The sequence below is a fragment of the Andrena cerasifolii genome, chromosome 3 (genome assembly GCF_050908995.1).
Source record: "Andrena cerasifolii isolate SP2316 chromosome 3, iyAndCera1_principal, whole genome shotgun sequence".
Classification (NCBI taxonomy): Eukaryota; Metazoa; Arthropoda; class Insecta; order Hymenoptera; family Andrenidae; genus Andrena; species Andrena cerasifolii.
Genome location: NC_135120.1, coordinates 18,447,003 through 18,461,495, shown reverse-complemented (window position 1 = coordinate 18,461,495; position 14,493 = coordinate 18,447,003). Strand labels below are relative to the sequence as shown.

The 14,493-nt window shown below is 48.9% G+C and overlaps 1 protein-coding gene across 1 annotated transcript; it reads left to right on the top strand.

Moving 5' to 3' along the window:
• Window positions 1-1,773, top strand: LOC143367287 (potassium/sodium hyperpolarization-activated cyclic nucleotide-gated channel 2). Its single transcript, XM_076808924.1, has 3 exons — window positions 1-236; window positions 357-521; window positions 582-1,773. Exons 1-3 carry the CDS (start codon window positions 1-3, stop codon window positions 1,771-1,773), a joined length of 1,593 nt encoding a protein of 530 aa, XP_076665039.1.
• Window positions 1,774-14,493: the final 12,720 nt, after the last annotated feature.

Below are 14,493 nucleotides of genomic sequence, written 5' to 3'. Positions count from 1 at the left end.
ATGATACTGCACGCGGAACACGATTGCGAGATCCCAAACAAGGCCCACGACATACTGTTCCTCCCCAGGAGAGGACCTATCCGAAAGCTGTTCCACCACCTCCGTCTCTCGCTGATAGCCTCGCGGAAGAACCCAGCCGCGCAAAAGTATCTGCGTAGCACCGCTTCCATAGTCCGCGAGAAGCGTCGCCAATTGCGAAATCACACACACATCATCCACCCTTTCAGTATGTTCAGGTACGCGGCGGTCAGGCAACATGTAAATCTGTCACAGGTTAACAGTTAACGTAACGATAAATTGGCTCGTGAAAGTTTCTGATCCACTTTGCGTAAGCGTAATGCCCCGCACGATCGTAGACACTGCTGGGACTTCTTGATGGTGTTCGTGATAATCGTGTTGCTGGTGCTGACGCCGTACCAAGCCGTTTACGAGTGGATCAAGCTGCCCGTGGCCTGGTGCATCGTCAAGAACTCCTTGCTGCTGACCTGTTGCATGGACATGGTGGTGAACGCCATGACGGGGCAAGTAGCTGGCATTTAATTCGCGCTTTGCGCGAAATGAAGGGTGCGTCTCGGTATCAGGTACTTGGACGAAGAGGAGCACGCAGTGATACTGGAGCACAGGAAGATACTGAACCGATACGTGAAGACGGGCACCTTCTTCCTCGATTTAGTGGGATCGTTCCCGACCGACCTCTTCTTCGCGGACATCTGGCTGGAGTATAAGGTGGCCCGCAAAACGGTGTCCCTGATATGCATATTCCGCGTGTTCTCCCTGAGCTCGTACATAGGCCGACTAGCGTACGTTTACGACGTGCCCCTGGCGGTGTACGAGTTCTGCATCATAATATTCTGGCTGCTAATGGTGCTGCACTGGCAGGCCTGCCTCTACTGGTTGGTCCCCATAGTGACCATGTCGATACAACGGCCCATGCGTCCTGCGAGCGACTCGTGGATGCACATGCTCGATCTCTGGGAGTCATCCAGAGCCTCGCAGTACTTGGCCTCCTTGTTACGCGCCATCGCAATCTTCCTGAGGTCTGGCCTGACGCGCTCCAACTCGCGCAACGTGGCCGACATATACCTGATCATCGTGTTCCAGCTGCTGGGCATCCTGGCCCCGTGGATCCTGGTAGCTCGCGTCATGCAGTTCTTCAAGGGCACGAACAGCTCGCGGCTCACGTACCAGAGCACCGTCGCTCAGCTGAGGCAGTACATGAGGCACAGGCAGCTACCCTATCACACGCAGCGACGTATCATCCAGTACTACGAGTTCCGCTTTCAGCGCCGATTCTTCCGCGAGTCTGAGATCATCAACACCCTGTCCTCGCAGATGAGGCACGAGATCGGCATGCACTCCTGTCGCAAGCTCGTGGAGAACGTCACGTTCTTCAACAACCTGCCGCTGACCTTGCTGGGTCGGATCGTCGGGTTGCTGAGGTCCGAGATCTTCCTCACCAACGACGTGATCGTCAGGGCGAACCAACCGGGCGACTGCATGTACTTCATCGCCACAGGCACCGTCGCCATTTACACCAGCTCGGGCAAAGAAGTGTGTCACTTGGAGGATGGGGCGCACTTTGGCGAGATCGTGCTGGTCATGCCGAACGAGATGAGGGTGGCTAGCGTAATTGCTGTGGAGGTGTGCGAGCTGTACCGTCTCAACAGAGCCGATTTCGCTAGGACTATACACCCTTATCCCATGCTGTGGGAGAGGATCAAGAAGATCGCGGTCGAGAGGCACGAGAAAACGATGATACTGAGCGCTCAGTAGATCGTTGTTGTTGCGCTTGCCTCGTAGCCGTTCGCATAATGCGTAGATTAGTTAAAAGAAGCATGATTAACTTGTTCAGACACGGCGGAGTGATGTGTACAGCTGGGTGATACGTAAGCTACCTAGGTGGTTCCTCGATAAGACACTTATTCTGCGTATTTAAAATTAATTAAAAGCGATTTAAGCGGTTTCTCACTGGAGCCAAGCCTCTGGTGCACTCCTGCGATCGGAATGCTCGAAACTGAGGCTAATTAGAAATAAGATATTACTGTCTTTCGTTCTAATATATTGTTAACGTAATGTCAGGCCACAAGGAACATCCATTACACGATCAACTCCGTCGAATCCTTAATGAGCGGAGGAGATAATAGCAGGGGAATAGTTAAAGCCCCATCGCATCTCCAAGATCTGATAACTGTTTCTCCCAGGCCGGCATTACCCAGCGGAAGATTTATCGACGCAATTGCGATGATTTTTCCTCCGCGGTAACAGTACACTGCGAGATCTCTCCGTGGATCGAGAAGATCCCCAATGCCCGGGCACCGACTGGACTGCAATTTTCATCGCGAGCCCGTTACATCGATCCTGGAACAGTGACGGGGATGGAAAGCGTATCGAAACAGCTTTGATACAGTCGTCCTTCCCGAAGCGCGCGTATATCTGGAAGAGCAAATCGTCGAGACGTTGCGGACGATAGGGCGGCTCTACGCGCGTAGTAGATCGTGTCCAGTCGACGCGACGGTCAGACGAAAGCGCCGATCCTTTATTTAGAGAGAGAGAAGCTTTTGACGGGCCCCCTCGTTAATGCTAGATCTGGTCCCCGGTCGTTATCTTTAACGCCGTAGGTATAAGGCTCGCTGCTTGATTGTCCCTGGGTGTCTCCGTGTATTACATTCAGAATGCCAGCGAGCGGCCGCGAAGGAAACGGATCTGATTTACTTCACGATGCGCCGCTTATCTGGGGAGATTCGCGTGTCGAGTTATCCGGACCGGTTCCGCGAGCGGATATCTGCGTACCGCGATCCAATGATACGTTGCTCCGTTATTAATGAATACGGTTTTCAGTGGCGTGGGTAATCGTCGTTTTGTTTCCAGCGGTTAACGAGATTTCGCAGCCTGTCTCCGCGTTGTGGTATCGCGCGGTACGGAAAAGGGAGGTAGAGCCCCGCTCCGGTCACCTCGGGGGGACGTAAATCATCGGCACACCGTGGAATCTTTAATTGGGGGGAATTCATTATCGCCGTATCGTGGCCATCGAACGATGATGTATTTATATCCGCGCGGAATCGCATTAAAATCGCGGGGAAACAGCCTGAATCGCCGCTGCCTTCCGCCGGTTTTTATTTTCCTTTAAATTATAAATGCGGGGGCCGCTTGAAAATGCTGCGCTCGAATGGCTAGCGTGCCTGTTTACTAATGTCCATCCCACCCCTCGCTCTCTTTAACGTACCCCACGTTTTCGTTTTTAATACGCGGCTAATTCATCTGTTTTTACCTCCTTTTTCCTGAACGTAATGCGTTAAAGTGAACTCAAGAGCCTCAGTCGGGGAGTGCTTTTTTTCTTGAGCTCGTCTGGCTTCGGGGCTGGAGGAGCAACGGAGTTGTCTAGAAATTTTGTTGAAGCGCTGGATTCTGCTCTTCGCGCGTGTAGGAGAACAGCGATTTTCATTTCGACGTGTATTCTAGTGGGTAAGGAGATATCCGTTCTCCTCCGAAATCTGTGCATCGGCCCAGCGTATTTGGAATCTGACATCCGCGTTCAACTTTAGAAGACTCCGGTGAGTACATAGTTCCGACTACAGGGATGCTTGTTCGCAGGCAAAAGCGACATGGCGGGCTCGTCCCAACGAGAACGGTCCTCCACCCGCGCAAGAGCGATGCGGATGATCGAGCCGCGAGGCGGCGGTGCCGATGGCGTGGCGGTGCAGAGAGGGCCGCCCATTCCTGCGAAACAATGGTTTGTGCGCATCGACGCATGGGCAGAGAGAGCTACGGCGGCGCCGGTGGGCCCGCGATGACAATGAAACGCTTAGGAGGGCTGGCCATTGTAATAGGCCGACGATGCGCCTGCTTGGTAGCTCGGTGGCGTACGCGCGCACACCCGCGTATCCCTACCTCGTAGCGAAGGCGAAATCCGCGAGCTGGCGGAGGGATGGGGAGCGCGATAGCGCGTGACGGAGCGACAGAGAGGGCAGCGCTCATTGTTATCAGCGCGCGGAGCAGACCGAAGCAGCGGGAGCGAAACGGAGCAACGGGATTGCGGATGAACGGAGAGGGATCGAGCAGCGAAACGCGCGCTACCGAACCAGACAAGAGTCAGCGAGGTAAAGGGAGACAGAGAGGGAGAGTAGAGTCGAGGGAGTGAGAGAGAATGAGAACGTGGGGGAGGAAGAGGAAATAAGAGGGAGAGGAGAGATCGTTGCGGCTATGGTTATGTGGCCACACCCCGCGGAGCCAGCCAACGGGCTCTCCGCCGACTGACGACCCATCTGACCCCACAATGGCCAGATCCGCTGGTACACAGCACGCTCTGCGGATGCATTGTTCCCTCCATGACCACTTGAACGACGTGCACGCGGCCCAAAAGGGTAACCGAGGGTGGATGAAAAGAGCGCGGAGGGGCGGACCAGGGTGGAATGCGCAACGTGCACGCTCTCGTCCGCGACGAACGACTAGGACAAACGACGACGACGACGACGAAGACGAAGAATCGGAGGATGTGCATTCTACGCGGCCGGGCCAGGGTCGTTAACGCGTTTAACGGAGCGTGAGTGATGCGGATCGCGATACGTCCTACGGAATGCCTACGACCACCGTGTCGCTGCCTGTCTCTCGTCCGCGAACCGCCGCCGAGGAGGGAAAATAGGGATGAAGACGCTGCTATGCGTAAGAAGGGCTCTCTGCGGGGTGGGGATCAAGAGGTCGTCCGGCCAGGCCTCGGGGAAAATGTAAACTTTGACAAGAGACGGAGTGGAAAGATACTGGGCAAGGTAAGACATCTTTCTTTGGAAAAATGGGGGATGGCTGCAGGGGTGGTGTAGCCGGTGGCTGTGTAAGAATGCTTGGATGAGGGGACATAGATGCTAGACAGTTGTTCATACTGTCTTGGAATCCTTGTGCTCCATGTACTTACACACAGATCGAACGATTGTGGCCGATCGAGATTCGATTGTATTCGAGCTTACCACAGTTGGCTTTTTTTCATCGCTAACATTTTACAGTATTTCATGAACATGGTGAGGGCACCGCCAAGCTACAGGTTCCCGTCTAGACCACTTCTAATTCATGTTGAAACATCACTGTGGCACCATCTGTCTATGATTGTCATAATTATATAAATCTGCGCGATCGGCTCTGTTCGCGATGCTGAAGCGTAAATGACATCCTCGTAGAAAAACTTCAAAAAAGTAAAAAAATTACGAAAAGTACATGAAATCAAATAAATCACAAAAGAATAAAAGATAATAATAATTAGAATATAAAAAAAATGTGAAATCAAAATGATGAAGGTATTCGCAGGCTTTCACATAATTTGTCGATTTAAAACTCGAACAATATGAGTACACTTTCATTATTTTGCGTTTTTAAATTATTCTTATTCATCGACACCTTCCGACTGATTCATGAGACGATATTACGATATCTCTGTCATGCGTGGACCGATTTTATTGAATTTGGTCTTATCCGAAAGCTTATATGCGGTTTACATAAGAAAAATGCCTTTAAATTTAGAAAATATTGCAGGCGTGATGAGATATTAATGAAATAAGTTTCAGGTCAGGTTGGATTAGCTGGGCGACGAGTAAATGATAGCTGTAGCGATAGTCGACATATACAGAGTGTCGAAACATGTACTTGGTGTCGAGACGCTACCGCGTCTCTAGAACTGAGAATAAATGTCAAATGGCTTTTATTGCAATGAACCTCAAAAAGAATCATAATAATTTTGACACTATAAACGATAAACTTGTAATGTCCAAAGTAAATGAATCAACGGATTTATAATGGAAGACACAAATAAATAAAGCGGGATGGTGGAGTAATAAGGAAAAGAATGGAAACGGATGTTATGTATTTCGTAGAGATGGCAAGGGTTAAGAAACCAGAATACTGAGATGAATAAAGGCTTGTGGTATTTTATTCGTAGCAGTCTTCATAGATTAAAATCTAAGACGCTCATTATTAGTAGAAATGTGGAGAGCAAACAAATACGCATTTATGTCTAAATCTACTATCAGTTATTTTATGTTAACAACGGGAAAATAAACATAACCGAAGCAATGTAAATTAAATTTTGTGTCATTTATGCTACAGCATCGCGAACAGAGCCGATCGCGCAGATTTATAGAATTATAACAATCATAGGCAGATGGTGCCACAGTGATGTTTCAACATGAATTAGAAGTGTTCTAGACGGGAACCTGTGGCTTGACAGTGCATTCACCATGTTCATGAAATACTGAAGAATGTTAGCAATGAAAAAAGCCAACCCTAGTAAGCTCGAATACAATCGAATCTCGATCAGCCACGATCGTTTGAGCCGTGTGTACAATTATAGATGGAATGTTGTAAAGTGTACCCCGGTACACGCGAAGTGCCACCCACTGCTACTAAGTCTGGGCTCTCAGCATACACCTTTCACCCTCGATACGTTCAGAAAGCAAAAGCTGCGTATATCTATTTTATAATAGATTAAGGAGATGCTGTCATGGCAGGGAAAGGAGGATTTTCTGTCCCTTGGACTTTGACTACAACCTTGAAGAAGCTAATGATCGACGAAAGGGCAGAAAGTTGGCGTTCCTCCGTACTGCGCCCGGATCTCCGAAGGTCTTCGCTCGGTTTCCTCATAGACGGAAAAGCGGCACACCTATAGCAACAAAACCCGGCGACGGCGACCCTAGCTACCTTCTCCTCCACGGTGGGTCGATACTCTGCGGGCCACCACCCTCCCCCAGCCTGCTCCGCGCTCTCTTGCCGTGAATCCTCTCTCCCTCCCTCTGCGCGTCTGGTTACGCTCGCGATCTCTGTCCGTTCCACCCTCTTTCCGTCTCCGTTCCACCCCTTCCATCCTTCCTCCCGTATACCCATCTTCGCCCACCAGCGTACCGGTTCTCTCATCCCTTTCGCCTCCTTTCCCCTCCCTGCTGCGCTCCTCGTCCTCCGCGTCCTCCTCCTCTTCTTCCACCTCTTCGTCTAATCATCCACCTTCACCCCGCCGCCACAGCCTCGCGGCCTCTTTTACCCTTCTCGCTGGCCTCGTCCATAGGTGTACCGGTTGATTGATCGTTTATCGATACGCGGAGAGAGAGACCAGGCCGGCGAGTTGCGGGTACGTCCAACCCCCACCTCTCAAGCATACGCATTACACATTTATAAGGGCGTTAAACACGAGCCACATCGACGGCATAGAGTGCTGTACGACACGTATACTATATATGTAGATACATATACATATATATATATATGTATCTACATGTATATATATATATATATATACATATATATATATATATATATCCTCGTTTTCCCTTTACCACTCCGCGTGCTCCTCTCCGGCCCACCACCCGCTACACCACCTCCTCCTGTCGACCTCACCCTGCCGCCTCCTCCCGCTGCAGTCTTCCTTCCCTTTCCCACCCTTTGAAACCGACCGGCCGCCTAGCTAACGGAGCCCCCTGGATTGGTTTTCTATAGGAAAGGCCATGCTCGATTGGTGTCGGTGTGTTTGTAAGCGCGCCGGGCAACATCAATGTTTCGACTCGGGCTCGTCCGCCCCCATTATTTCACCCCCGGCCGCGGAACCACCACTACCGCCGGCTGGCTGCTCGTATAAGCCACCCTTTCCACCGCTCACCCGCAACCGCATCTCTCCTTCTTCCTGCTCTGTCTCTCGCTCTGTGTCCCGCTCCACTACCCCCTTTCTACCTCTCTGTCCCTCCGCCGCCCCTCGCCCGGTCTGTCGCTATCCTCGCGCGGCCGTAACTTTCTCCGCGCACGAATCACCGATGTACAAGCGATACTTATTGATATGGGCTTCCGTTTATCGTTGACTACATACGTAACTTAACCGCCGGCCCCGTGCACTTCCGAAACTACTGTATCAATTTTTAACTGCCCGCCGGATTTATCGAGGCTTATATTCCGTTCGGTTCGCTCTCCGCCCCTGGATCGGGGATATTTCAGCCACTCTCTCCTTGTTTTCCCCTTTTTCCCGGAGGATACGTCGAACGGGTTTCGAGGAACGAGCCGATAATTCTTCGAGTGATCGGGCTAGATTGGATTGAAATGCGTGATCCGACGAGCCTGGCCCCTCCGCCGCTCTATCGTTGGCCTCGCCAGGACTTTGATTGAATTATCCTCAATTACGATAGATCGCACGATCATTGCGAACTTAAATCTGTGAAATCAAGCGTAACGACCACCCGTCACCCCGTCGTAAATCCTCCGCTAATTGCCACCGATATCCCTCAAAAAATCCCAATCTGCAACATCCATTGCAGCGCGATTACGTGATCTAAGGAATGCCAGGAACGTGAAACTCTGTCAGCTCTCGGATGCCTAACCTGCGTCTCGATGCCTCGGAGCCTCCGTTCGCCGGCTACTTAAGCAACTTTACGCCTGGCATGATTGTCAGGATCGTATGAAAGGCACGGACGGTAGTGGACAGCGTAGCCAATGGAAAGGAATCGCGCTACCCCTATCGAACGGTGACTCCCAACCGTGACGCGGCATTACACAGTGTTGACTGTCCGTCACACATCCCCGGGCCCGAATGACGACGTTTATAAGGTAGTGTCAACAACGGTGGGTAATGATGTGCGGCCCCCATAGCCGCTCAGGATAGGAGGTTGCTAGCGGGCGGTCGGGCACCCGCAACGTATCATCCCGTCACGGTACATTGAACGTCATTGTCCGAGGCTAAAGTCGCCGTTTATCGCTCAACGGGTGACGGTATGCGGACCGTAGAAAACGAACGCACCCGTACCACGTTTTACTGGCTCCCTTCGCGGTCGAAGCAAAAAAATTGCGAAGGAGAGGGGACATTATTGGCTGCAGCAATGGTAGGAGCAGGAAGGCGCGTGGTTTGCGAGGCTGCAGTCTCTTTGGCAAGGAAGGAAATTAGGAAAGCACAGAGGTAATTATTGAGACGACTGTGCATACATTGCATACATCAATTCGTAGATGAGAGGAAATTAACTCTATTAAGGTCGTCGCGCATTTTTATAAACAAGTGATTCTTATGGAGCCGCGCACAGTAGCTGATCGAAGCGCAGCGACAATTAATTAATTATTATTAATTTCTTCGATTCACCGCGCTTCACCAAAATGCTCGACGACCTTTAATGGAAACCCTCCGAGTCTGCCTCACTATAATTGCTTAGTGTATAACCGAACATGTAGCCCGTCTATTCGACAATTTACTAAAGTTGCCTCTAACATACGTTGGATACCCATAGGGAGACAAACGTCGTTTGTATCGGCCTGCTTGCAGCCACCCCACGCGGGCACCAACTGATCTGCATAATTCGACGCTGCCAGCGTCCTTAGAGTCACCCTCCGCGCTAACGAGACTACCGTCAGAGGGATGTTTCTGCAATTCACCTTCATCCACCGTTCCGTCAGCCGACACTCGATTATCTGTGCACTGTTAGGGCATTCACTGCAACTGGTGGGTAAAGCGGAAAGATACGGCCGTGGGATGATTTGCAAGAGTTTAAACGGGTGGCCCCGTGATCCGCGGGTGGAAAAGATGCAGGGTTGAACAAAAGGCATCGGTTATTAATCTATGTCAAAGTTTCTCTCCGCGACGGTGGCTCGTTTTTCTGCTCGGCCAGCGCGCAGATTATAATGGAGTAAATATGAAAGTGGCACAATGTAGCGGCTTCGATGGCAGAAACATCATAATCGAGCGGTTGGAGGAAGATCATCGCGACAAGTTTGCCGTAGCCCTTCTATCTTGTCGAGAAAGCAAATGCTAGTCGAAATAGTAGATTAGAGATTCAGAGTGAAACAATAATCGGGCTAATTTTTTTATGATACTTGATTCACATTGCTCTTTTCTTAAATAGGGTAGACCAAGGGTGGTAGTAACGCTTTGACTTTGGAATACGCTTACGCAAAAACTATTACAGTTACAACAATTGTGTTATTACGAAAATGTTACTTACTTATCAGACATTATTTGAGCCACAACAGTTTCGCTGTATGTCAAGTAATGTTCCGGTTATTAATAAAAAATGAGAAACGGAGAAGGTGTTGTAACCGTTTAATGGCTAAAACCACAAAAATAATTTTTTGAATTCGATAAAATTTTCGAGAAAGAATTCTCGAGAAGGAACACTAACTGTAGCAGAGGCATGCTCTAACAAAGAAAAAAATGTATAAATGTAAATAATAAAAAAATCTTTATCGTTCGTAATTTTTGTAAGTGCTGTTTTTCGGATAATTTAGTTTCTCATGTATCAGAGCGCAAAAGTGCCGAGTTTTATATATTAAAAATAAATTTTCAAGTTTTGACCACGGAAATGGATATAGTTCTTCAATTGGCATTTGTATTAAATTTGTAAAATTCAATAATTTCAATTCTGTAGTTTTGCCCATAAAATCGCAAAATTTCCCCACTGTGCCACGTTGTAAAACATATTCCGCTGAATAAATTGTACCAAACATTTCACTCATGCAAGTTTCTTACCCTTCATAATCCTCCGTAATCTAAACATTATATTTAAATGTCTCGGGACATCGGAGCTCCGATTCGTCGACCATTAAACGTCCCCTGCGTTCGTTGAAAAGCAATCCCTTGACCCGAAACATCCAGGGGCCCCTTTGCCCGGGGTAAGTCTCTCGAGTCTCGCAACAAATCGACCACCCCACCCCGAGGAAGTCCCTTCGAAGAAGTCGATAACGAACTAAATGAGAGTCCTTCGGAACTTGGGCCATTTGTAATGGCGAATTATCCGCCGGGAGTTACTGCAAGTCATAGTTTCTAAAGAGCGCGCATATCCGTCCGCTTTCATTATGCCGGGGCAATACGCGACAGCTCCAGCTCTCTCGAAGAAAAGGGACAACCGGGGCGCTGGGGGGAGGGTGGTGCTTTCGAAGTTTATGAATTTCGCGAGAGCTCGCCCCTATTCTGACGCTTCTCCCCCTTTTATGACGCTCGCAGGACGGTGGCAGCGGTATTGAGTACGCGGCGAAAATCTAGCGCCGCGAGTAATTTCCAGCGCGCTCGCAATGAAACGATCTACGTGAGATGAAAGTAATCAGGATCGAGGATAGTTGCCCCGTGGCCGCTTGCTTTTTCTCCATCGTCGTGCCCGCTCCGCAGACGACGACTAAATGACTTCATCGTTTATGATACCACGTTCCTTCTTCGCGTGCCTCCTAACTTACGATGGAGATCTATGTCTTAATGGTTCGCTCGGCGTAAGGATTTAACGTGTTACTCAACTTGGTATTCAGTATGTTGCGGCGCTTACTAGGTATAGAGACATCGAGGCATCGCTAAAAACCCCGGGCAATGTTGAGACAACCGTGAGAGTCCAAAGTCTGAAGGTATTCCGCAGGAAGGGGCGCAAGTAGGCGGCCCCGATGAATTTCAGGCTGAACGTTGTACCAAACCTTTAATTGCTTTCAGCGTACCCCTCGTCACGTGAATGGCTCCTTTCGGTGCAGGACGTCCAGCAGGCAGCCATAATTTCATTCGCCGTGTGCCCTCTTATATCATGTAAGTTTATTCCGCGAGCATGCAGCGGCACGGTTTATCATCCGCCATGAATCGAAACGTAGCGGTGGCTGTGTCGATAACGATGCCCGAGGTGAAGAGAAGAGTCAAAACCGAGTCGAGGCGGAACTCGCGGCCTCTTCATTGCTGGCACTCACGAAATCCAAGCCTCTGGTTATTGGCCAAGTAATTTTCGGCGCAACGAACGATCATGTCGCCAATGTGGAAAATCTTACGTACGAGCCTAACCAGTGGACTCTGTCTCGTTCGAGAAGCTGGATATTTAATGCAAATTCAATTGCAGCTGATTCTTATCTAGCGTTCTGTTCCAAGTAGATAGTTTCGTAAATTTTCGAAAGGGACCCTCGTGCAGTCGTTGCGTTACAAAAAGCCCCGATTCGATTTCAAGTAGGTACCACTGTGAGTGACTTTGTTGCATCTCCACGAGGATCCTGTTCTAACGAACCTGTTCCCATGGCAAGCATAAGATTAACATCTTCCATCTATTCGTACATATGTTTTATTAACTCCTGAAATGTCACCTTGTAACAGGAAACAAAACTAATGCTTATATAAATCTTGGCCTTCCTCCACCTCGAAGCAGCAACTGCACTAGGGGTATACCCGTTTGAACCCTCGGAAAATGTGTACATTTTGTGAATTTTTTTACAAGTCAACGGCTTGATAAAGATTTCCCGTTTTTTTACTATCTTTACATAGTATTATGAACTACTTATAAAAAAGTTTCAGTTAAAAAAACTATTGCTTTTCGGAAGTTATGCATACATATCCGAAAGTCTCTCGATTTTAGACGGCTAAACGGTGGGCCTAAAAACTCGCGCTACGTTCAACCAATTCACTTCCAATTTTGCATGCAGGATCGTAATAAGATTCCACATCGTCCAACGAGGGCTTTTTTTATTCCGATTCCCCGTTTATTATTTATAAAGAAAAAAAGGTGGGGTTTTCTCTTAGAACAATGTAACTTTAGCTTTGATCTCTCACCATTTCTTTATTTTTCAAAATTTTCAAAATCGGTCCCGTTGGACGATAGCTATTGACATACTTTATAAGAAGATTTTATTGTTTTTGATTTCACACACGACATACAGCTGTTTTCAGGCCCACCGTTTAGCCGTCTGAAATCGAGAGACTTTCGGATATGTATGCATAACTACCGAAAAACAATAGATTTTTAACTGAAACTTTTTTTTTAAGTAGTTAATAATACTATGTAAAGATAGTAAAAAAACGAAAAATCTTCATCAAGCCGTTGACTTGTAAAAAAATCCACAAAATGTACACATTTTCCGAGGGTTCAAACGGGTATACCCCCTTAAATCCCAAACCGGCAGCAAGAATTCTTCCACTTCATTCGAATAATTTCCGCCACGCGCTTCCTGCAGATAGCCCGCAAGTATCGACTTTCTCATGGCATCGCGCGAAGTGGCTGACGTAGCCGCAGCCTCGCCAACAAATTCGGCTTTTTACAATGCTCGCGCTGACCCTGGGCTAGGGTTCACACACGGAAGTTGCTTCGTTTCCTCGGGTCGACTGCCAGCAAATTTACTCGAGAGGCGGAACACAACGTAAACAACGATAGATCCGTACGGTCGTCGACTCTGCGAGGTATACAAGCCTTCTTCCTCTCTACCTTACTTCGAATAGCATGTGGCCAAGCGATCTCGGAGGCAATAGCGACAGTGGACAAGCGTAATCTTCAGGTCCATCCTGTTTCGAGTCATTCAATTGGTCTTCGAGAACCGTGTCGATCGTGTATCAATTGGCCAACGACTTGTTCCCAGGTCATCAAGGGATCTCCTTCCCTCGAGCTTGACCCTGTGGGTGGTTGGGGACAATGAAGGGTTCGATTACACTTTAAAGTGACGGCGGTATCCATAAAACTACTCCTGTGACGGGTTAAAGACGTCGCGGGCTATCGCAATGCCTCTAGAAAGTCACTTACCTCGCGAGGCTCCATTCGCGACAACCCCCGCTGAGGGTCGTAGTGTTAAGGCGGTAGCGTGACTCCCCCTTCCCCTCTCTCTGTCCATCGTTTTCGCCCGGTTTGCACGGAGAAACAAAAGTGTCTTGCGGTCTGCTCGGGTTCCGTGACGACGCGGCACGACCGCGAGACCGCAGGACCACCCGATGTGCCGGGCATCTGAATTAATTATTTGTTTTAATATAAAATCCGCGGGATGTGATTTAGCTGGCCGCCACGGGGCCAAGTAGTCGGGCCCAGGGTATAAACAAGTCCGAGCCTGGGCGTCTGCACGTTAAAAACAGGCGAGTACGCGGTTACACGCGGAGGCTGTTCGCCCCTCGGGTTAATGAGTCATCGACGCTGGTTCGATCGGCGAGGTAATCAGCCTGAAAGAACTTTCGTTAACCATGAAACAGTCCCGCGTACTTGAGAGCAAAAATTGCAAAAATACTCGGGACATTAATCGAGTTTAAGTTGAAACGAAATTACAGCAGGATTGTGTAATAATAATTTGTAGTAGGAACATGTTCATAGTTCGGTGGTTGAGGAATGGTTCGGAGGATAAGAATGGAGGGAAGGGAAGAATAGACGAGGAAGAGAATTTTGCGGTCTTGTCCCGAACCTGCTAGTGGACTTGTCGCTAATAATAAGTCTACTCAGCGATCCATGACTTACAAGGGAAGGTCGCGACCCGGATGAGCGCTTTCTGAATGAGACGCAGTAACCTCTGAGGTATAACACGCGAACATAAAGATGATTATGAACCAATTCTGGAATATTGTTTACTAATGGCTTGCGGGCTAGAAATCAGTGGGGCATCCTTAATAGCCACGTTCCAGAGATACATCCCCAGCCTTACATTTATGATAAGACCCTCCACTTTCTCGCGCGAATAAACGGGCGATTGTCATATGACAAAAAGTTAATTATGGCGGACACACTGGTGATCAAGTGCGTGGCCGCACTTAACTAGACAGGACCGCGAGGTTTCAACTGAAAGCGTATAAAT